The sequence below is a fragment of the Dasypus novemcinctus genome, chromosome 4 (genome assembly GCF_030445035.2).
Source record: "Dasypus novemcinctus isolate mDasNov1 chromosome 4, mDasNov1.1.hap2, whole genome shotgun sequence".
In the NCBI taxonomy this organism is placed as follows: Eukaryota; Metazoa; Chordata; class Mammalia; order Cingulata; family Dasypodidae; genus Dasypus; species Dasypus novemcinctus.
The window spans coordinates 59,730,563-59,755,588 of record NC_080676.1 but is presented as its reverse complement, the minus strand read 5'-3'; the positions used below and the strand labels follow the sequence as shown (position 1 = coordinate 59,755,588).

The window sequence follows — 25,026 nt, the reverse complement described above, 5'->3', positions numbered from 1 at the left end:
AAATTTAGTAATATAAAAGACCTGGAATAATGCCTGGCATGTAGGAAATTACTAATTACAAATATGAAAAAATGGTGCATTAGCACAGGCTTATTAATTTATAGTTAGTATTTAAACCAACAAAGCCTAATCCAGAGTTAAGATCCTTGCTCTTTGGTTGGCTATGTTCTTCACCTCCCCTGCCCTGCCACCCAAATATATAGATGATAAACCCATAGCATCTATTTGGAAAAAGTTAATTTTAATAGATGATTGATTAGACAGAAAATTGTTAAAGAATCAAATTTCTGTAAATTAATTTACAGAATTCATAGTAGTGAATTATACATAAGGAAGAAGCAACCTGGGTTCAAACTAATTGTGACAGGCAACGTATACTCACTTTCGCTGCAGCAGGAGGCAGTAATCAACTATGACAGGAACCATATCCTATAGAAGAACCATAAAGAAAACATCAGTACCACAACCCGTCAAACGGCCCATTGCTTAGACACAACACACAAGGAAAGATGCCTGCTTAAGATGAAGTTACTGATATAGAGGTGGAGTGGGCACAACCATTCCAGGGTCCACAGGATGGAGGAATAGAGTATGGATTAGAGTGGACTTACTGATATTCTATTCATGAACTATTGTGGTTAGTAATCGAAGAAAATGTGGCACTGGTGTGGAAAAAGTGGCCATGGTGGCTGCTGGGGGTAGGGAGTGGGAGGAAAAGATGCGATGTGGGGGCATTTTCGGTACTTGGAGTTGTCCTGGGTGGTGCTGCAAGGACAGTCACCGGACATTGTATGTCCTCCCAAGGTCCACTGAGTGGACTGTGGGAGAGTGTGGGCTATGGTGTGGACCATTGACCATGAGGTGCAGCAGTGCTCAGAGATGTATTCACCAAGTGCAATGAATGTCTCATGATGATGGAGTTGTTGTTATGGGGGGAGGAGTGGGGTGAGGGGGGTGGGAGGTATATGGGGACCTCATATTTTTTTAATGTAACATTAAAAAAATAAAGTGAAGGAAAAAAAAAAAAAAAGATGAAGTTACAATGTTTGGAGAATATAACTTTGTACCAAGCTCTTGGTTTAACAATATAGTACTACCTGCCAAAAGTCTTTTAAAAAGATATGAAAACACTTTGATCCAGTATCTAGAAATCTATCCTAAAAATATTTCAGTAAGTTTTTTTTAGTGCATTAAGATGTTCACTCTAGCTTTATAATGGAAAAGAAGGAGCAGGAGAAGAAGAAGGAGAGAAGAAGGGAAAGAAGGAGAAGGAAGAAATTGGAATTAAATATGCAAAATGTGAATAGTTAAGTTTTATTATTTAATTAAAATATTATGCAGATATTAATTATAATTTATGAAGAGTTTATAATAATAGTATTGTAACACACATTAGGTGAAATATATATATCTCAAATCTTAGTAAAAAATATTTGCAGAGGAAAAAACTTAGAAGATACATCAAATTAATAAATAGGCTATAGCCAGTTCTGTTGGAAGATCAGATGATTAAGGATGTCAATGTTTTTCACAAACCTACAAACCAGCTATTTTAAGGTTGATTTAACATTTCAATTTCATATATTTTGATCGCCTTAAATTCATCATGTATGGATTCCTAACAAGTTAATGGCAACCTATAATATGGCATTTTTCAAGGGAAATGGTTTGAGGGAGATTTTTATAACTGGAAATTGTCAAATAACCAAACATCAGATTTCAGTTGTATTCTTTCATTTTCTGCACTATAAGGATATGGTTTCCTTTTTAAAAATCCTAGAAAGGCCTAGGTTCTAAATAGAAAAAAATTCCATCAGGGAGTGGATGAAGTGCAAGTGGTTGAGCACATGCTTCCCATGTATGAGGTTCCATCCCTGGTTATCTACTTTAAAAAAAAAAAACCATCAGGAGGGAAAAGGTACTATATGAAGTGAACACTAATGCTAACACCTGTTTGAAAAAAAGATCAAAACTAAGGATCCATTATTATTTACAAGAGAGGATTGTAGGGTTATCTTTGACACATCCCTTCTTGTCATTAATATTCCTCATGACAAGATTTATAATATAATCTTTCTCAAAGTCTTCAAAATTAGGAACTAAAATCATAGAGTTAAAAACTGCTGGAGTTGTATCAAGTCTCAAGAAATAAATAAAGAATAAATCTTAAAAACAAACCAAAAACGAAACACAGATTCCAGTGCCGCTAATAAGGATAGAAGTGGTCACAGAAGACCACACAGAAAATGGCAAATGGACACAGAGAGCAGACAATGGGGGGTGGGGGGGAGGGGAGAAAAATAAATAAAAAAATAAATCTTAAAAAAAAAAAAAAACTGTTAGAGCTGTATCAAGTCTTAAGCCATAACAAGAATATAGTAGGCTAGAAAATCTGAGAGGGGGATCCTCCATAGAAATTGTGGGCAAAATTTAATAAACATTCTTTTAAATATATAGCTGAGCTCACAAGAAAGTAAGGACAACATCCAGAATCCAAAATGAAAGGTAACTGAAAATCAAAGCAGTAAGCCCCAAGCTGTCACTGAGACTGCTCTGAGAAGTATGATTGTCTTTATAAGAGCTTGAGTTTTAATTCAGGAAAGAAGCCGAGGTCTCAGACCCTTGCTACATAGTGTACTGACGCTGAGGACCTGCTTAAAACTAGACTTCTTGAAGAGCTGTGTCCTCAATGAAAGGGGAAATTATCTGCCTGTTGGCACAGGAGGACAACAAAGAAGCTTGTCTCTCTCAGCCTGGGCTCAGTGGGGATAAATTTGTCCTTTCCAAGAATCTGTGGAGCAAGACCCTGCCCTCAGGTGGATTTGGGATTTGCATTTATACTATCTCCTTAGTAAGAGAACAGTCAAGGCAAAAAATTAACATAAAAAGTAATCCTGAAAGAAGATATTTCTGGGGCAAATGAAAGAAGCAAATTTAGAACCTCTCCAAAGACATTTCTTGACACAGGTAAAATAAGTCTTACTCATGATAATGCCCCACTGAGGTTGGGCTCCAGCCAAAAAAATTAATTAAAGCACTCGATGAAATAATGCACCATGAATGAGTGTCAGCAAAACAACAAATATCAGGATTAGACCCCTAAAACTTAAATTACATAATTATCAGGTAGAAACTATTTTTAAAAGTATATTTAAAATTATTAAAGGCATAAAAGAAGGAATAAAATATATGAGTCTGACATCTGGCAAAAAGAAATGAGGCAGATTCAGGACCAAACGTAACTTCTAATATGAACAATGTGATCACAGAAATTAAAAACTCAATGGATCTTCATACTTTGCTGGTTAAGAATATTATTGGCACTGCTACTATGGAAAAATGTTTGGCATTTCCTTAAAAAATTAAACATAGACTTACAATATGCCCTAGCAGTTCCATTCCTAGGTATATATAACCATGAGAACTGAAATCATATGACCACACAAAACTTGTACATGAATGTCAAGTTAGAAACAACTCATATGTCCATCAGTTGATTGATGGATAAATATTGAATAGTCATAAAATGGAATAATATTCAGTCATAAAAATGAATGAAATACTGATATATGTTACAACATGAACATAACATAACATAAAACATTATGTTAAATGAAAGAAGCCAGACACAAAAGGCCACATATTGTATGACTGATTCCATTTATCTGAAATGTCCAGAACTGGCAAATTAGTAAGGAAAGTAGTAGTGATTATTGTCAGGGCCTGTGTGGGGAGGACAGGGAATAGAGTGAACTGCTAATGAGCATTAAATTTCTTTCTAGGATGATGAGAATGTTCTGGAATTAGACAGCAATGATGGTTGCACAACTTTGTGGTTGTGCTAAAAAAGCCACTGACTTTAAAAGGATTAATTTTATGGTACATGAATTATATCTCAATTTTTAAAACTGCAATGGATTGATTAATCAGCATATCACATAAAGTTGGAGAGAAGGGGGAAAAAAATGAAAAGTCCCTTAACTAGAAAAAAGATCTGGGGAAAATTATCTGGAATGTAGCACAGATAGGTAAAAACTATGAAAGAGAGTTAAGATACATGGAGGATTTATTAAGCAGATCAAACATATATTTATTTAGTTCTAGGGGAGGTCAAAAGAAGGTAAAACAGACCATATTTAAAGAGAGTTTTCTAAGAATTTTCTAGAATGGTAACGAAAATAGGACTCCTAAAATTCAAGAAGCACAGTGAGTTCCCAAAAAGATATACAAAAATAAATGCATGTTTACCCATACTATAGCAAAACCAAAGAATTTCAAAGACAAAGAGATGATCTTCAAACCAACCAGAAAGAAACCACATATTACCTCCAAAGAATTAACAACTAGACTGACATTTCAAATTATTGGCAATAACAGAAAGCAGAAAATGATAGAACGTTATCTCAAATATTCTGAGAGAGAATAACTTAAAACCTAGTATCCATATCCAGCTAAACTATAATTAAAGAGGTAGGAAGAAAAAGACATATTAAAAGATAATAACACTTTATCACTAATAACTCCTTTACCAAAAGACAGATTTCAGAAAAAGAAAACCTACATCCAGAAGGTAGCTGTGAGATACAAGAAGGAATGATAAGAAACTAATAAATACATGAATAAACCTAAATAACTGGTTATCTTTTAAAAGTAGGAATGACTATTTTGGGGATTATAAAAACAAAGTAGAACCAAAATCCTGGTCAATGATATTATGTTAGGTGAGAGAGAATTATTCAAATTAAAGCATTGGAAGGTTCTTGAATTACTCAGGAAAGGGCAGAGATATGGATTAAACTTTCCATTTTATTATATGCTGAAATTTTAAGGTTAGCCACCAAATTAAGAGAAATAAAATGAATAACTTCTAAACCAGTAGAGGGAGGGGAAAAAAGGAAAAAAGAAAACTTAATTAGTTCAGTGACAGAGAGAGGGGGTACAGAGGGAAGGGGGAATACAGCAAAAGAGGGTGAATACAAAGCACAAAAGGAGGCTTAAAAATTCAAATGTATAAGTAATCACAATAAATATAAATGAAATTAACTCCATACGGGGTTCCTTTATTTGGCGCTATCTTTTATCCCAGTTCATTTTGTTCAGAGATGGTAGACTATGGGAGAAAGTTTTACTTTAATATTTTATATAAGCACATTTCTTACAGGACTATCTCCAAAATTTACCCTATCCTAAGGGGTATACAGAGATAGTCAAGGTTTTAGGTAGCCAGTATCTGCAGATTTAGTGGTTGGTCCTTTCTAATTCTAAAATTCTATGATCCTATTTACTTGTGATTTACCTAATAGAGTGTTTTATTCTCTTTTGCTTTTTTCCTTTTGCCTTACAACTTTGTGCTACACTTCATTTCTAACCTGTTTGTATCCATTCTGGGCAAAGATTATTGGGCTCTTACTATGAGTAAAAGTACCAGTGTAATACCTGGCCCCTACTGTCAAGTAGTTCACATTCAACTGAGGATACTTTAACTTTCACAACCATTTAAACTACACAATAAGAGCTGGAATAAACAAACTACCACAAGCACACAGGGGCAGCAGTGACTAATTCTGCCAAAGGAACTGTGGAATACTTCAAAGGAAAACTTCAGAACTACGCCTCAATGCCCTGACTAGAATTTTGATGGACAGAAGATGCAAAATCTCAGAGGAATACGTCTTGACATGTTAAAAATAAGTAATTCAATATGGTTGGGCATAGGACATGTGGAAGGGAAATAGAAAACCAGGCTATATAAGTACTATGCTATGGTTTTTTTTTTTAATTTTTTTTAAATTTTATTGACTTTGTAATAATATTACATTAAAAATATATATGTGAGGTCCCATTCAACCCCCCCCACCTCTCCCCCCCCCCCCCCCCCCCAGCAACACTCCCTCCCATCATCATGACACATCCATTGTATTTGGTAAGTACATCTTTGGGCACCTCTGCACCTCATAGTCAATGGTCCACATCATGGCCCATACTCTCCCCCATTCCATCCAGTGGGCCCTGGGAGGATATACAATGTCCGGTGATTGCCTCTGAAGCACCATCCAGGGCAGCTCCATGTCCCAAAGACGCCTCCACCTCTCATCTCTTCCTGCCTTTCCCCATACCCATCAGCCACCATGTCCACTTTTCCCAATCCAATGCCACCTCTTCTATGTGGACATTGGATTGGTTGTGTCCATTGCACCTCTATGTCAAGAGGAGGCTCAGATTCCACATGGATGCTGGATGCAATCCTCCCACTTTCAGTTGTAATCACTCTAGGCTCCATGGTGTGGTGGTTGTCCTTCTTCAACTCCATCTTAGCTGAGTGTGTAAGTCCAATAAAACAGATTGTAGGTGCTGGAGTCTGTTGAGGCTCAGGACCTGGCTATCACATTGTCAGTCCAGAGATTCAAATCCCCTAAATATATCTTAAACCCCAACATTAACTGCACCTCCAGCACATTAGCATGAAAGTCTTATGAAGGGAGATCCCATCTGAGTCCAGATTCATCACACATAAACACCATTTCCAAAGAGGGGCCATCTGACCTGGTAGTTGACCCCATCGGCCATGACCATAACTCCCATGGGTCTCTTTAGCCCTCAAAGGAACCAATATCTGGGGGTTGTATCTGCTTTATCTGTCTCTCTGACTCTGCTCAGTTGTGCATAAGGGCAATCCTTCTGCCAGCCTCCAGACTCTTTTTTAGAAACTCACAGCCATATAAACTCATTTCTCCTTTCCATTTCCCCCTTACTTTAGGTCAAACAGCATTTTAAAGTCATGTTATTTTATGTAGACAGGGATATTCTGCTGATCCGCATTGAACCTTCCGTATAAGGTCATTTTCCAGTTGCATCATCAGTTGGTAGTTGATAGTTGTCCCTCGGTGCCAGGGAGGCTCATCCCCGGGTGTCATGTCCCACGCTGGGGGGAAGGCATTGCATTTACCTACTGAGTTTGGCTTCGAGACTGGCCACATTTGAGTAACATGAAGGCTGACAGGAGGAAATTCCCAGGCACAATGTTGCTCTAGGCCTTGTTCTTATTTTAGGCTTATCAGCTCACAAGCATAGTCATTAGCATCAGGGGCTCACTGTTGAACCCTCACTCCCTCCCGGTCCCTGCCGCTGCACCTGGGAGACTGTCGCTGCTCCCCTAGGGACCACGACAGAGCACCACTGGCCAGGAACCCAGTACCCCCCCTGCTGTGGTTTTTAATTGTTACCACTATGAGTATATCCAAACATTACCATGCACCCTGGACATATGTTCTGTACAGCTCCCTGTCAGCCATATATCACCTGTCAATGGCATCCCATACCAGTATCCCTCCATTGCCATTGCTGAAACACTCTGTGATCCAGAACTCCCCGAAATTTGAAGCCCAATATAATGTCAGGGTCCCTTACTAGGGAATGACTATGCTATGTTAAGGTAATGGAGAACTATTAGAAGCAGGAGAATATGAACATATATGTTTCTGAGAGATGGTGGTTGGCTGGAAAATTTGTCACGAATATATTAAGTGAGCAGGTAAATTAAAGAAAAGCATCTAGTCCCTCACTTACCCACTCCACTAAACATTAACATTTTTTCTTGATAAAATAAACACACAAAGTAAATAAAAATATATAATCCCTGTAAGAGATTTAAATAGGATCCACAGAGATCTTGGCTCAACTAATGCCTAATTGGAACATCAGTTAAGGTAACAGTCAAAGACAGACAAGGTACAGGATATGCTGGTGCCAACATCACCAAGGAAAGTACCACCTCACTCTACTCCTACCCAATGAGAAATGGCATGCATCTACCTCTACCATTAATGATCATGCCCCTAAATGTGCAGAGGCAGAGCTGCTCTTCCTAGGCCAAAGAAGTGACAGAATGGGCTGTTTGAGGAGAGAAGTCAGGATAAAAACATCAGCAGGAAACAATGGATGTGTGAAACCACTTGCACAAAATGTCTAAAAATAGAGACTGAGAGCCTAAACCTCACAGATATTTGGCTTCAATTGTGGTCCTTCCATCATGAATGACCAGGAGGACATAGAATAAAATGGGTTTAAAGCTGGGCCCAGTCACTACAGACTTGTGCACTACCTCAGAACCGCAGGAGTGATACTCTAGTGCTGTATGGCTCAGCTTCTGGATTTTCTTTTGGATTCTTAAGTTTCAGCCCATGCTAGTGGGCACAAATTAAAAGGGAAGAAGCAATTGTTTCATAGAACCAAGTAATAATTACCTCCTCAGAACTTAAAAAAATTTTTTTATACCTTTTGGATAGAAATTTAATATATTCTAACTTTTAAAAAAAAATGGTCTCTTGTCCTTAAAACTATTTGAAGATCAAAACTTTACAAATACATCCCTCCTATCAATAAGTGTTTAAAAATGAAAGAACTCTTCAATCACACTGTGAAATCTGAAATACAGCATTTTAAACCTCCTTACTACAATGTACCGATATATCTGATCTGATACTGCCTTAATCAAATGACAAAGAAATGCTATACTCAATGACCTGATCTTTTTTACAGGAGTTAAAAGCAACATCTTCTGCATGAAGAATCATGGGGAAATAGGAAAGACAGATACCTGCTTAGGAAAGCTCAGCAACAGCTCTTAGACTTTCAACAAGGGAAGATAATTAAGAGAAGCAGGTTATATTCAACACAATCAGTATAGAAATTAGGTAAATGCATTATTTAAAAACCACAAACTCAAATACACACACACACACCTCCTATGTACAATTTAAGTATTTTAACCTAACTACTATTCTGTTTCTCAAACTAGCCAATCATTTCTTTTATCCGTAAGCCATTCCAAGCTACATTAATGGGCTCTGGCCCTTATGTATCAGCTTATACATTTGTGGAGCCTGGACTGCCAGTCACATCCAAGAATAATGAAGCAACCCTCCCCACCACAATGATATCAGAGGAAGCCTACAGACTGTCCAGTAGTAATAAGGCCACTCCCATCACGGTCAGTAGAGGTCACATGTGGAAACATAAATATACATGACCAAGAAACAACCTACTCCAAACAGACCTACTCCAAGACAAATACTAATCAGAATGTCAAATGCCAATGATAAAGAGAGAACTCTGAAAGCAGCAAGGAAGGGAAAAGTGATTTATCACATATAAGAGATCCTCAATAAGACTAAGTGCTGATTTCCCATTGAAATCATGAAGGCAAGGAGGCAGTGGCATGATATATTTAAAGTACTGAAAGAGAAAAACTACTGGCCCCAAATTCTTTATCCAGCAAAACTGTCCTTCAAAAATGGAGGTGAGTTTAAAACATTCACAGATTAACAAACTGAGAAGGTTTGTCACCAAAAGACCCGCCCTACAAGAATTACTAAAAGGAGTTCTGCAGGTTAAAAGGAAAAGACAAGAAAGAGTGATTTGGAGCACTATGAAGAAATGAAGATCTTCAGTAAAGGTAACTAAATGGGTAAATGCAAAACCCAATAGGGAAGCAGATGTGGTTTAACTGATAGACTGTCCGCCTAGCATATGGGAAATCCAGGGTTCAAACCCAGGGGCTCCTGGCCCATGTGGTGATCTGGCCCACACACAGCGCTGCCACACACAAGGAATGTTGAGCCACACAGGGATGTCCCCTGTGTAGGGGAGCCCCATGCACAAGGAGTGTGTCCCAAAATTGAGGCACCCTGTACGAAAAAAAGCGCAGCCCAACCAGGAGTGGCACCACAGACACGGGGAGGTGATGCAGCAAGATGACGCAACAAAAAAAGACACAGATTCCCAGTGCCTCCAAGAATGCAAGGAGACACAGAAGAACACACAGCAAATGGACACAGAACAGACAATGGGGAGGGGGGTGGAGAGGAGAGGAATAAATAAAAATGTCTTAAAAACACAAAAACCAATAGTAGTGTATCCTCAATATATAACCCTACTATTCAATTCCTCTAAGAGAATAAATTGAACAAGAAAAAGTCATAGTTCCTTGTAATGGAACATAAGATATAAAGAGGTAATGTGAGGGAAAAAGAACATAAAGAGGGGAAGCAGAAGGATATAGGAACAGAGAACATGTATGCTGCTGAAGCTAGGTTGGTATCTTTTCAAATTAGTAGGTTACAGATGTAGGCTGTGTAATACAAATCTTGGGGTTATCACAAAGAAAGTAATTTTAAAATGCACAGAAACAGAAATGAGAAAGGGATCAGTCAGATACATCACAAAAGATCAACTATACAGAAAGAAGACTGCAAAAAAGGGAGACAAAAAAAAAGATATAAGATATATAAAAACCGAAGGAAAAAGTGACTGAAGTAAGTATTGCCTTTACAATAAAACACTGTTAATAGATAAATTTCCCCAATCAAAAGACACAGATTGGCAGGATGGACTAAAAACATGACCCAACTCTATGTTGTTTACAAGAGACTCACCTTGGACCCAAAAACACAAATAGCATAAAAAGAAATGATGGAAAAGATAATCTGTGCAAATAGTAACCAAAAAAGAGCTGGAGTACTACACTAACATCAGACAAAACAGACATTAAGTCAAAAGCTGTTACAAGAGCCAAAAAGGACATTATATATATTAAAAGGGTCAATATACCATGAAGAAATAAAAATCATAAATATTTATGAACTGTGGTAGTTTGAGTCTTTTGTGGACCTGAGAAAATTATATTCTTAAATTAATCCAGTCTGTGGGTGTGAACCTATTGCACGTGGGACCCTTTGATTATATTAGATTCAGTTAAGGGCCATATGATTGGGTTACTTCAGTAAGGTGTAGCCCAGGGTGGGTCTTAATCCTCTCACTGGAGTCCTTTATGTAAAGAAGGAATATACAAAGAAGAAAGGCCACAGAGACAGAAAGAAACCTTTAGAAGGCGAAAGAGAAGGCCCTGGGAAACAGAAGATGAAATCAATGGAGACCAGAAGACGAGAGGAAGTCAGCGAAGTCAGAAGCTGAAAGCAATGAGGCTCAGACAAGAGGGGAGAGACAAGCAGACGCTGCAATATGCCTTGCAATGTGTCTTTCCATATGAGACAGGAATCCAGGACCACCAGTAGCCAGTCCTCAAGGAGAAAAGTTTCACCTAATGAAGCCTGTTTTGGACATTTTCAGAGCCCCAGAACTGTAAGCTTATAAGTTAATAAATTCCCATTTGTAAAAGCCAACCCTATTTGGTGTATCTGGAAGGCTTCAGCAAACTAAGACTATCTAACTATGGTACCCAAAAATACATGAGGCAAACACTGGCAAAACTGAAGGGAGAAATAGACATGTCTACAGTAATAAGAGTTAGAGACTTCAATACACCACTCTCATCAACAGACAGAAATAAGGAAATACAGAACTTGGAAAATATTAGAAATGAATTAGATCTAACAGAAATACACAGAAACTGCACCCCAAAGAGCAGGATATACATTCCTCTTAAGTGTATATGGATCGTTGTCTAGGGTAAACTACATGTTGGGGATCACAAACCAAATCTCAATAAATTTAAAAAGAAATTATATAAAGCAGTTTCTCTACCCACAATGGAATGAAACTAGAAATCAATAATAGGAAAAGAACTGGAAAAACCACAAATATATGTAGGTTAAATAACACTCTCTCAAAGAATTAATGGGTCAAAGAAAAAAAACAAGGGAAATTAGTAAATATAGTGAGAAAAATGAATACAAGAATGCAATGTATCAAAATTTATGGGATGCAGTGAAGGCAGTGCTGAGAGGGAAATGTATAGCACTAATGCTCACATTAAAAAAGAAGAGTGAGCTAAAAATCAAAGACCAACTGCACATCTGGAAAAGCTAGTATAAGAACATTAAACCAAACTCAAAGCAAACAAAAGGAAAGCAATAACAAATATTAGAGCAGAAAGAAATGAAATAGAGAAAGAAAAGATAGAGCACACTAACAAAACGAAAGGTTGGTTGTTTTTTTAAAAGATCAATAAAAGTAACAAACCTTTAGTTAGACTGACAAAAAGAGAGGACACAAATAAAATCTGAAATAATGGGGAGACATTACTACTGACCCCACAGAAATAAAAAGAATCACGGGAGGATACTACAAACGGTATGCCAACAAATTAGACAGCCTAGACGAAATGGACAAATTTCTACAAACAACCTACACTGACTCTAGAAGAAACAGACGATCTCAACAGACCAATTACAAGTAAAGAGATTGAATCAGACATCAAAAACCTCCCAAAAAAGACAGGCTCCTGGCTAGATGGCTTCACAGGTAAATTTTCAAGAAAAATTAATACCAATCCTGATCAAACTCTTCAAAAGAATTGTAAGGTAGCATTCCCTAACTCATTCTATGAGGTCGACATCATCCTAATATCAAAGCCAGATAAAGATACTACAAGAAAAAAAAAATTAGACTAATAATTTCTGTTATGATATTAGACACAAAAATCCTCAATACTAACAAATCGAGTTTAACAGCACATCAAAAGAATTATACACCATTATCAAGTCATATTTTAGGCTGAGCCTGGTTTGCAAGAGTGGTTCAACATAAGAAAATTAATGTAATGAATCATATTTTTTACACTGAGGAGAAAAAAACATGGCCATCTCCACTAATGCAGAAAAGGCATTTGGCAAAATGCAGCATCCTTTCTTGATAAGAAACACTTAGAAAGATAGGAATAGAAGAAAATTTCCTCAACATAATAAAGGGCATATATGAAAAATCCACTATTAACTCCATACCCAATGTTAAAAGACTGAAAACTTTCCCTCTAAATTCTGGAATCAGACAGGGATGCCTAATGTCACCAGTGTGATTCAGCATTGTACTGAAAATGCTAGCCAGGGCAATAAGGCAAGAAAAAGAAATAAAAAGGAACAGAAGAAGTAAAACTTTCACTATTTGGAGAAAACATGACCCTATATACAGAAATTCCCGAAAAATCTACAACAAAGCTACTAGAGCTGATAAACAAATCCACCAAAGTGGTGGGGTACAAGATCAACAACAAAACAAAATCAGTAATGTTCCTATACACAAATAGTAAGCAACATGAGAAGGAAAACAAGAAAAAAATCTATTTACAATAGCAACTAAAAAAATCAAATACTTAGAAATAAATTTAACCAAGAATGAATAGATTTATACACAGAAAACTATAAAACATTGCTAAAAGAAATCAAAGATGACCTAAATAGATGAAAGGACATTTCATGTTTATGGATTGGAAAACTAAATACAGTTAAGATCTCAATTCTCCCCAAAGCAATTTATAAACTCAATGCAATTCCAATAAAAATTCCAAAGTCCTTTTTTGCAGAAATGGAAAAGCCAATCATCAAATATATTTGGAAGAGGAAGGAATCCCTAATAGCCAAAACCATCTTGAAAAAGAAAAAAGTTGGAGAACTCACCTTTGCTGATTTTAAAACTATTACAAAGCTACAGTTCTCAAAACAGAATGTAGAGAACAAGGACCAACCAGGAGGAAGAGGGAACTTCACGTGGCAATGCCATGCCTGGTCTGGTCCTGGCTTGGAGGGCCTGGTTGGGGTACTGTGAGGACCAGTGATGTCCAGTGCTGGGAATCAGCCACTATCTCTGGGACACTTTGGTCACAAGCTGGAGGCTAAGCATGGGAAAGAGCTGCAAGGTGGTCACGTGTGGCCAGGCATCTGTGGGCAAAACTTCAGTCCTGGAACAGCTGTATGGGAACCACATAGCTCTGAAATGATTGAGACACAGGAAGACATTTACGTGGGCTCCAAAGAGACAGACCAAGGGGATGCAGGAGCAGGTACATTTCTACAACACCCAGGGGCTCTGAGATGGGGCTAAGCTGCACTCACACTGCTTCTCCTGCATGGATGGCTACATCTTGGTCTACAGCACAGAAAGCCAAGAGTCCTTTCAATGTGTGAAGCTGCTTAAGAAGAAGACTGACAAGTCCAAGGACAAGAAGGAGGTCACCATCATGGTCCCTGGCAACAAATGTGACCTGCTGGAGCAGCAGCATGTGGACTCAGATGTGGTTCAGCAGTAGGCTAGGTGAGAGAAGGTGAAGCTGTGGGAGGTATTGGTGCTGACCACTGCTCCCTCCTGGCGCCCTTCATCCACCTGGCCCCAGAGCAAGTTTGCCTTCCCACTCAGCTGCAAGAACAAGGGCAGTGGCTCCTTGGATGGCTGAAGAGCTGCCATCCTTCAAGCACCCTCCCAACCCAATTCTAACTTCTGGGCCTCTGGAAGATAGGATGAGGGGAAAGGGGGGTGTATGCAGTCACAGGGAGCTTCCTTCTAGGCCAACAGCTGGGCTGTCTGGGCTGGGGCCACCTTTGTTCTCTCACAATCCTGAGAAGTGCAAATCTAGGTTAGTTTCTCCCCAACCTCATTCAGCTTTCATCATATCTGCCTCCCTGTGACCCAGGGCAGTGGGGGTCAGCATCACTTTCACCTACCCCAGCAGAGCTACTATGCAGAAGTGCCCTGTCAAGGTCTGGTTCCTATCACAGGGGTCCCACCCCTGCACTTCCTATCAACAGCACAGACTGGACTCAAGAGAAAGGGTGTCCAGGTAGCCTGTATATTACACAGATGTGCATGTGTGTACAAGCTGATGTTAGGGGGTGTCTTCTCTTCTGAAACCCTGACCTTTGCCCTTTTTCTTGGCTGGAAAAAGCTAGCCTCTGGGAAGTTTAATTTTGCTTTAATTCTTTCCCCCAACTGTTTCTCTTCCTCTTTCTGCTCAGGAAGCATATGGGCCTCATTGGTTGAGGGGGAATGGAACAAAGACTAGATTGTGTGTCACCAATTGGCTTTGTGAACCAGCAGGGCCTTTCAGTTTTCTCATTTATAAGGTGACAGGAGTTGCTTAGGTTTTCTCCTAGGTCCTATCCAGCTCTATGATTTTATAATGTCCTTGGCTTTGGGCCATCTGTTACTGTAGCCCTGGCTTCTCCCTCTTCAAGGTGTTATGCCTACCAGCGAGGACGGCTGGGACACTACTCTCCTCCCAGCCACCAGGGGGCAGGAGTGCACTACACACTCTTAGTTGCCAGAGTGGCCACTCAGTGCCCAATCAGTCAGACTTCATACCTACCCCACTCAACTGTTCAGGCTGGTCTTTACACCTTCCTGTGGTTGTTTTAAATTAATGACTGGACTTCACTTCATAAATTACCTTTATTTATATGGCTGCTACCACAGTGAAGCCTGGACAAGATGCTTCTCTAGCCCTTCTTACCTCAGATGCCTGAACAGGACCTGACAGGCTTTCTGTCTGGGCTCAAAAGGATGGTGACACACTCAGACATGCTATAAAATGAGCTTATAACTCGCAACTTCCTGTGCCCACTACATACTCATAATGTGCACACCTAGCACAAGTGAGACACTATAGCAAGGCAATCTCCCATACCTGCCCCTTTTCCCCAAAAGGACAGGTGAGCACTGGCAGGTGGCCCTGGGCTGGGTGAGCAGAGTTAGGGTAGGTACAGGCTTGGGCTTAAAGTCCATTTATTGATGCACAACAACAATGAAATAAAACCATGTACAAGGACAAAAATAAAGACCAATGGACTCGAACTTAGAGTTCAGAAATAAACCCTGACATCCACGGCAATTGATTTTTAAGAAGGGTGCCGAGTCCACTCAACGAAGAATAGTCTCTTCCACAGATAGTGCTGGGAAAACTGGGTATACATGCTGAGGAATGAAGATGGTCCTCTACCTCATAACATACACAGATATGAACTAAAAATGGATCAAAGACCTAAATAAGATATAAAACTCCTAGAAGAAAGCATAGGAAAGCATCTTCAGGACCTCATGTTAGATAATAGGTTCTTACACTTTGCACCCAAAGCACAAGCAACAAAAGAAAATGGATAAAAATCAAAATTAATTTTTTTTTTCTGCAAGGGACTTTATCATGAAAGTGAAAATACAGCCTCAATGGGAATAAATACTTGGAAACTGCATAGCTTCTAAAGGTTTAATACCCAGAATATATAAAGAAATCTTACAACTCAACAATAAAAAGACAAACAACGCATTTTAAAAAGGCAAAAACACTTGAATAGACATTACTCCAAAGAGGATATACAAATGGCCAAAAAGCACAGGAAAGATGTTCAACATCATATATCATTAGGCAATTACAAATTTTTTAAAAAGATTTATTTATTTCTCTCCACCCCTACCCCCTCCTCCAGTTGTATGCTTTCTGTGTCCATTCGCTGTGTGTTCTTCCGTGTCCGCTTTTGTTCTTGTCAGCGGCACTGGAAATCTGTGTCTCTTTTTTGTTGTTGTGCAGCACCTTGCCGCGTCAGCTCTCCGTGTGTGTGGGCAGGTTGCACTTTTTTTTGCATGGAGCAGCTCTCCTTATGGGGCGCACTCCTTATGCGTGGGGCTCCCCTATGTGGGGGACACCCCTGCGTGGCAGGGCACTCCTTGTGCGCATCAGCACTGTGCTGGGCCAGCTTCACCACACAGGTCAGGGGGCCCTGGGTTTGAATCCTGGACCTCCCAATGTGGTAGGCAGATGCTCTATCCACTGAGCCAAATCCACTTCCTGGCAATTGCAAATTAAAACAATGATATACCACTATATACCTATAAGAATGGCTAAAATCCCAAATACCAAAACTAAAAAGCACTGGTGAGGATGTGGGGCAACATGAATTCTCATTCATAACTGATAAGAATGCAAAATAATACAGCTATTTTGAAAGACAGTTTGGCAGTTTCTTACAAAGCTAAACATAACTTGCCATATGACCCAGCAATTGCACTCCTAGGTATTTACCCAAAGGAGCTGAAAACTTACGTCTACACAAAAACCCATACTTGACTGAATATGGTAGCTTTATTCATAATTGCTACAACTTAGAAGCAATCAAGAACTGTAGCACATTCATATAATGGAATATTATTCAGTTGGTAAAAGGAATGAGCCACAAATAAAATCAAGTCAAAAAGAAACATGGAGGAACCTTAAAAGCATATTGCTAAGTGAAAGAAGGCAATCTGAAAAGGCTACATGCCACATGATTCCAACTATATGACAGCATGGAAAAGGCAAAACTACAGAGATAATAATTAGATCAGCGGTTGCCATAGGTTAGGGGCGGGGGGTAAGGGGTGAAAATATGGAACACAGGGCATTTTTAGGGCTATAAAATTATTCTGTATGATAATTTCATCAACTGTAACAAAGGTACCACATTAATGCAACATGTTAATAAATATGGGTTATCTGTGTGTGTGTGTGTGTGTGTGTGTGGTGGGGCTGGCAACTCTTTACTCTCTGTGAAACTTTTCTTAAAAACAAAACAAGCTACGACTGGGAGAAGCACATATCCAACAAAGGACTAGTACTTAGAACATATATTGTCTCTTCTCTGTGTCTCTTTCTGTTGCATCATCTTGCTGTGTCAGTGCTCTGTGTGGGCAGCATCACTCCTGGACTGGCTGCACTCCTGCACGGGGTGGCACTCCTTCTGAGGGGGGCACTTGTGCACAGGGCAGCACTCCTACATGGAGGGCACCCCTGTGCAGGGCGGCACTCCTTGCATGCAGCAGCTCTCCATGTGGGCCAACTTGCCACATGGGCCAGGAGGCCCTGGGTATCGAACCCTGGACCTCCTATATGGTAGGCAGAAGCTCTATCCATTGATCCACATCCACTTCCCACTTAGAACATATAAAGACTGCTCAAAACTCAACAGTAAAATAAACAATTCAGTTAGAACACGGGCAAAAACATGAAGGGGAATTTCACCAAAAAAGCTATACAGATGGCAAATAAGCACATCATCATTGGCTACCAGGAAAATTCAAATTAAAACCACAATGAGATATAATTACACACCAATCAGACTAGTGACACCGCCAAATGCTGGGAAGGATCCAGACAAACTGGATCACTCATACAAAGCTGGTGGGAATGTAAAATGGTACAACCATTCTCAAAACAATTTGGCAATCTCTTTAAAAATTAAGCATGTAACTATCATACAATCCAGCGATTGCACTCGGGCATATCTCCAAGAAAAATGTTCACACAGAAACCTCTACGCAGGTATTCACAGCTTTACTTGAAAAAGCCCCAAACCAAAAACAACCGAAATGTCCTTAAATAGGTGAATGCTTAAACAAACCATAGTACATCCATACCATGGAATGATACTCAGCAATAAAAATTTTTAAAAAGAACAAAGTATTGTTAATATAAAACAACCTGGATGAACATCCAGAGAATAATGCTGAGAAAAAAAAAGCTAATCTCCTAAAATTGTATAGTGTATGATTGCATTTATATAACATTCTTGAAATGACAAAATTATAGAAAGAGAAAACACACCAGTGATCGTCAGGTGTTAAGCAGGGGATAGGGAATAGGAGGGAGGTGGGAGAGGCTATAAAAGGCAACTTGCAGGATCTTCTGGGTGACAGAAATGTTCTGTATCTGTACTGTGCTCAGTGTGAATATCCTGATTGTGATATTGTACTATGGTTTTGCAAGATGTTACCACTGGGGAAAAGTGGGTTAAGGGTACCTGAGATCTATTTGTATTATTTCTTACAACTACAGGAGGATGGATATAGTACTCACGCCTGCCCCTGTTTCTAATTCACTTTCTTATGGTTAAAGCTGACAAATTAATGCTTTCAATCTGGCTTCTTAAAGAAGCCAATTTTGAACATTTAAAACCATCAACAAAATAAAATATTAAAGTCAAATCTATTTCCATATTTAAGACTTTCTTTTTACAATCTGATTATGGAGAGAGAAACTAAATTGTCCAGAGGATAATCCCTGGTGGCAACCTCCAAGATGCCAGAACATGAACCAGGTGGAATCAGTAACTATCTATCTTGCCACTGGCAAGGGCTGAGTGTAGACTCAACTTACCACAGGCTCTCCAGTGGTGTCAGAGCTAGGAGTTAGCATTCCCAGTACTAGTTAAGAGCCACCCTGAGCAACTGGCACCAAAGCTCAGATAATACCCCTCGCCACCCTGCCCCATTTAGAAGGCTGCTCTCACAAGACCCCTGAAAGAAAAAAGAATGGGAAAGGATAGGTCCTTCTCTTAAGCAAAATCTTCAGTCCAGAAGATCTACATATGCCTCTCCATGAGACAGTGAGAGATCAAGGGCCTGTGTGAAAAACCCTATCTGATATGTTCAGTCTGTGCTGCATGCTGCATGTTGCTGTTTGCCTAAAGTCTTCTGACACAAATGTACTGAACAATATCTGCTTTATCTCAGAATTCTCTGACTCTCAAAAGATTTGAGGGTCCCTCTGAGAAATGGCTCAATTTTAAGTCTCCAGAATAAAAAAAAAAAAGGAAATACTTATTTCTTTGATCTCTTTTTCTATGAAGAGCCATATAAGTGCCCAAAGAAGTAGCTTCTCTCATTAGATATTCTTGGATATTTAAGATTTATTAAAGAAGGCAATTATGGATATGTGATTCAAAACCTGAACTGGCAGAAAACCTTGATTTAAGCCTGCCAATTTGAGTTAATGAATAGATGATTTTATTGCTTTGTGTCTATTTTACCATTTGCCAACTGAAAGTATATGACTTGACTTTCCCTATTTCATAAGGATTATGTGTAAAGAAATGACATAGGAGATGCAAATTCCTTCACTTTTTGGAACATTGACATTAATTTTCCTAATTTACATCTTAAAACTCAATCAGGTAATGAAAACTGCATTATTTGTAAATGACCTGACATTTTAACAGAAAGCCTAGAAAAAATACATACATACATGTATCTGTACATACACTTGAACCAAAATAGATACAGATATACAGAGATAGATATGGAGATATATAGATATACCAGGTGCCTTGCTCTGAAAGCCCCTATATATACATGGATATAGACAGATGGATACAGAGAGACAGCCTCTCTTCTCCTTTTTCTCTAGGGGCTGTCTCAGCTTGGAAGCTGGTATTCCCAGTATTAGCATGCAAACACCATGAGCAGCTATATAGATACAGACATCCATGTGTGAACTTGTGTATATATTTTTGCTTTCTGTTTTTCTCAGATATGATGATAAAGTCATCTTCTAGGAAAGACCTGACTCCCCTGAACCAACACTTTAGTCAAGCCTAGAGACAGAGTGGTGTGCTGGACATCAACACTGTTTTCCTTCCTCAAATCATCTTAGGGGAAGATGGATTAGCCAAGGAAAGCTCCAATTGCCTCACTGTGTTCAGCTTTTAGTCCCCACTCCTTGGCATTGTCTCTTAATACAAAAATATATGCTAACAGCTGCTGTATCAATGACCTTTTAACGTTTTGCTTCTCACAGAAATATTAAATGACACTGGAAGAGAGCTTGGTAAATCAATGTGAGACTTCATTAAGATCTTTTAAAAATTACCTTATTTTTCAAATCTTTTTAGCTTGATTCAAATTAGTAAATGCCCCATGTTCATTTATTTATTCCTTTATGTTGTTTCATAAAATAATTACACATTCAGCATAGCAGGATAAAATAATCCAAAATACATGAAACTGCGTCCACAGTAAATCAACAGCTCCTAAACAGAACATTATCAATTCAAATTAATTTGAGTATAATTAACATGGTTATCCTAAGCAAATTAAATTGTATTTTACTTTTCTTTAAAAATACATTTCAATATCTTCCTAAAACTCCTGACTTACTTAGTCCTCTTTTTCAAAATGAGCTACCTGTCAACATTTTGGTCAGAGATTATCAAAGAATAAATTGTGGGACACAGCACAGTATAACACAGAGTGGCGACTTCTGAGCCAAAGAGCCTGGTTACCTACTGTGGTTCTATGATTTATGGGTTGTATGCTATCCGGCAAGTTACTCAACCTTTCTGTGTATCTACTTACTCATCTGTAAAACAGAGATAAATAATAATAACTATCACAAAGGAAATCATAAAGATTAATGAGCTAGCTGCTAGGTACATAGTATACAATAATATTAACCATGATTATGGACATATGTTTTTGGAAATGCTAAATTCTAAACCTGGCTCATAGTTCAAACCTCTTAAACATGAAAATTTAAAATGTATTCCCAATACAAACACTGTACACAACATAAGTTCACATTTTTTAAAAAATCTCTCAACAAAGATTTATTAACAGCACTCAACCAGGTGCTGGGGAAACAGTTTAAAAAAAATCAGATATGGTCCCTGAACTTATGCAGCTTACAGTGTAGCTGGGGAAGGTTGACATTGAAAGTGTAATTTAAGTGCAAAGTATTTTACAAAGAAATGTACCTAACTTAATCTGGGAGTTCATAGCTAAGATCTGAAAATAAATAGGGGGAAGTGGATGTGGCTCAAGTGATAGAGTGTCCGTCTACCATATGGAGCGTCCAGGGTTAATACCCAGGGCCTCCTGACCCGTGTGGCGGGCTGGCCCACGCGCAGTGCTGCTGCACAAGGAGTGCCGTGCCATGCAGGTGTGTCCCCCGTGTGGGGGTGCCCCATGAGCAGTGAGTGTGCCCTGCAAGAAGAGCTGCCCTGCACGAACAAAGCACAGCCCACCCGGCAGTGTGGTGCCGCACATACAGAGAGCTGATGCAGCAAAATAATGCAACAAAAAGAGCAACACAGTTTCCTGGTGCCACATGACAAGAATGTGAGTGGACACAGAAGAACACACATCAGATAGACACAGAGAACAGACAATGGGGGGAGGGGGGAAGAGAAATAAATAAAATAAATCTTTAAAAATAAATAAATAAATAGGACCTACCTGAGCAAAAAGGAGATGGGAAAGAACTTTTTTTGCAGGGAGAACACCTTGGGAAAGGTTCTGAGTTGAGAGAGAGTGGTGAGGTCAAGAAACTAAAGAAAACTCTAGTATGGTAGGGATACAGACAATAAGGGGGAATTAGGCTGAGATAGATCATGCAGGGCCTTAGAAACTGTTAGGGGATTTTGTCTTTACTCTAGGAACATTGGGAAGTCCTTAAAATATTTTTAAACCAGGGGAATATCATGACTTGATATACCCATCCATCTGGCTACTTTATAGAAAATGCAATGACATGTAGTAAGAATATGTACAGGAAACCAATTAGTGGGTTATGGCAATACACCAAGAAAGAACTGGCATGGTGACTTGGCCCAGGATAGTGGCAAAATAAAAGGCTTAATATAAACAGATTAAAGAAACATTCAGGGGGCAGAACAGGCAGGACTTACAAGCTGTAGTTGAATGGATGGGAAACACACAAAAGAACTTGCTTTAGGTGGATGGTGTATCTGTGCACTAAAAAGGGATTATCAGAGGAGGCACAGGTTTCCAAGGGAAGTTTGTGAGTTTGAGGTACCTAAAAGACATCCAAATGGAGATATAAACAGGCAGCTTACTATACGAATCTCAAAGCCCAAAAGAGCAATCAAGGTAGGAGATTGGTCAGATAGTCATCTATGTCATGTGGAAAGAGACTATAAAGCAATGATTCGCGTGCGCGCGTGTGTGTGTGTACGTACGTACGTACTGGGGCTGGGGATTGAATCCAGGACCTCATATGTGGGAAGCCAGCACTCAACCACTGAGCTACACAAGCTCCCAGCAATAATTTTTAAACTTTAATGTGCTTAAGAGTCATCTCAGAAGCTGATTACAAATCCTAGTCACCAATCTGAGTCTGATTCAGCAGGCCTGATTCAGAGGTCCCAGGTTTGGTTCCTGGTGCCTCCTGGAGAACATGAGCAAGACAGGAAGCTGGCTTGACAGGCTGATGCAGTGAGCTGATGCAACAAGGAGACACAAAGAGGAAAGATAATGAGAAAAACAACAAAGCAGGGAGTGGAGGTAGCTCAAGCAATTGAGTGCCTCTCTCCCACTAAGGGAGCTCCCAGGTTTGGTGCCTGGTGCCTCCAAAAGAGAAAACAAGTGGACACAAAGAACAGACAGTGAGTGTAAACCATGAGGGTGGGGGCATGTGTATAAATTAAAAAAATAAATCTTTAAAAAGAAGTCATTCATTGTGTTGAATGCTGCAGAGAACCAGTAAGATGAGGACTTAATGGACTACAAATTTGATAGAGAATAGGTTAAAGAGTAAGAGGGAGGTAAAGAAATGAATTCACTGTAAACAACTCTTATTTTGGCTCTGTGAAGAATGTGAAAACAAGAGCCATAAGGCTGATGAGGATGGTGTGAGGCAAGGAAGGGATTTGTTTGCTGTCTAACTTTGTTTTAGGATGGGAAGGACTTGGGCAAATATAAGCCTAATGAGGAGAAGCCGGAAGAAAAAAGGAAGCTCAAGATGTATGAGAAAGAGAACACTTTAATTCCTTTTTATCCTACTAGTTACTATACAAATAAATTATAATTATAAATTCAAAAATATTAAATGTTTTCTTAGATAAGTAAAAGGTATAGCCTGTCAAAAACATCACAAGATCCAAAACTGATTTTCTATAATACAGGACAAAATATTGATTGATCTTTGGAGGAAAGCAAAAACACATAACAGCATTATAGATTCTGTTATAAGGAAAAGATGAGATGCCTGGCCAAAGGTAAAGATTTAAAATTGAGGCAGCCAGACATGAGTGCCACCTGCTGGTAAAATGCAGATTCTCACTATTTTGACTGAGAGAAACCAGTCTTAGAGGGAATTTATACCAACTGATTAAAGGTTACCTAAGATTCCAATAATAGTTTCTTAATCCTGATTACAGAATCTTAGATCTTCCCAGCCAGCAAAGAAAAGTCTTTCAAACCACTCCTGATCCATCGGTCAATCTCTCTTTATTTCAATATGTTCAAGTGAGTCATTTTAACCAAAATATATCTTCTCATCACTTCTACCCATTTATGACTAGTCTTCCCTCTGTAGCGATATAGTAAATCTCCATATGAGCCCTTCATCATTTAAAGGCAAGCATTTCAATCCTCTTATTTTCTCCTCAGATTAAACCCATTATTCTTTTTTTTAATGTTTATTTTTATTTTTTTATTTTTTATTTTTGTCTTTATTTTTTTTAATATTACATTCAAAATTTTAATGTTTTTTAAACCTCCCACCATCTCAGTCATGCTATGTAGCTGAATTGCCAACAGCTCATTAAATGGGAGGCTTAGAATTGAACATAATACCTTAGGGGCTTCATCTGAAACAGGTAGCACAAGGGTACTATTATTTTCCTTTGTCTGGACCTTAGCACACTACTGGTTCACACTAAGTTTGTGGTCAACTAAAACCCTGTCCTGCTGGCTCTTCCCAATCTAGTACTCACACAATCTAATTATCTGAATCTAATGCAAGTCTGGATGTTTATCTTTGTTAAATTTCATCTCAATGATTTCACTGCACTTTGTCAAACTCATTTTGAACCGTGATTCTTGGTTATCATCTAAATTTGACAAGCAAGTCATTAAATCTTCATCCAAATCAAAGAGTAAAAAACTGCATATGAAAGCACTCTAAAATGTAATTAATACTAGGCTACCGAAGAATACTTTTTGAATAGGGATGTTTATCTAGCTGCAAATCCATATAATAGACCTATCTTCCACCACACTTTACTATTTTAGCCAATGGGGTAATGGAAAATTTAGACAAATGCCCTAATGAAATCGAGATATGTCATAGGCATTCCATTAATACACTGACCTCATATTCCCTTCAAAAAGGCAATTGTATGAGTTAAAAATGGTTGCTTTTACAATGGAAAAAATTATATCATTGATGTGCAGACAGTGGTCACTGGAGGTGCCGAAGTCAGGGAGAGGGAAAAAGAGGTGTAAAATGGGGGCGTTTTCAGGACTTGGAATTGTTCTCAATGACATTGCAAAGACAGATATAGGCCATTATGTAACCTGCCATAACCTACAGAATGGAGTGGGAGAGCGTGTAAAGTACAATGTAAACTATAATCCATGCTGTGCGGCAATGCTCCAAAATGTGTTCATCAATTGCGATGAATGTACCACACTAAGGAAAGCAGTTGTTAATGTGGCAAAAGTGGAAGGTATAAGGAGTGGGGCATATGGAAA

At 38.8% G+C, this 25,026-nt stretch overlaps 1 protein-coding gene and 1 pseudogene across 4 annotated transcripts in view; one reads left to right on the top strand and one right to left on the bottom strand.

Annotated features, from left to right (window-relative positions):
- Positions 1-25,026, bottom strand: part of VPS8 (VPS8 subunit of CORVET complex) — a 294,602-nt gene that overhangs the window by 179,862 nt on the left and 89,714 nt on the right. For all 4 annotated transcript variants that reach the window (XM_058295485.2, XM_058295487.2, XM_058295486.2 and 1 more), the window contains one exon: positions 383-429. In XM_058295485.2, the coding sequence (XP_058151468.1) occupies positions 383-429 (47 nt within the window). The remainder of the gene's footprint in view (positions 1-382; positions 430-25,026) is intronic.
- LOC111759206 (NF-kappa-B inhibitor-interacting Ras-like protein 2 pseudogene) lies at positions 13,634-14,185 on the top strand (annotated as a pseudogene).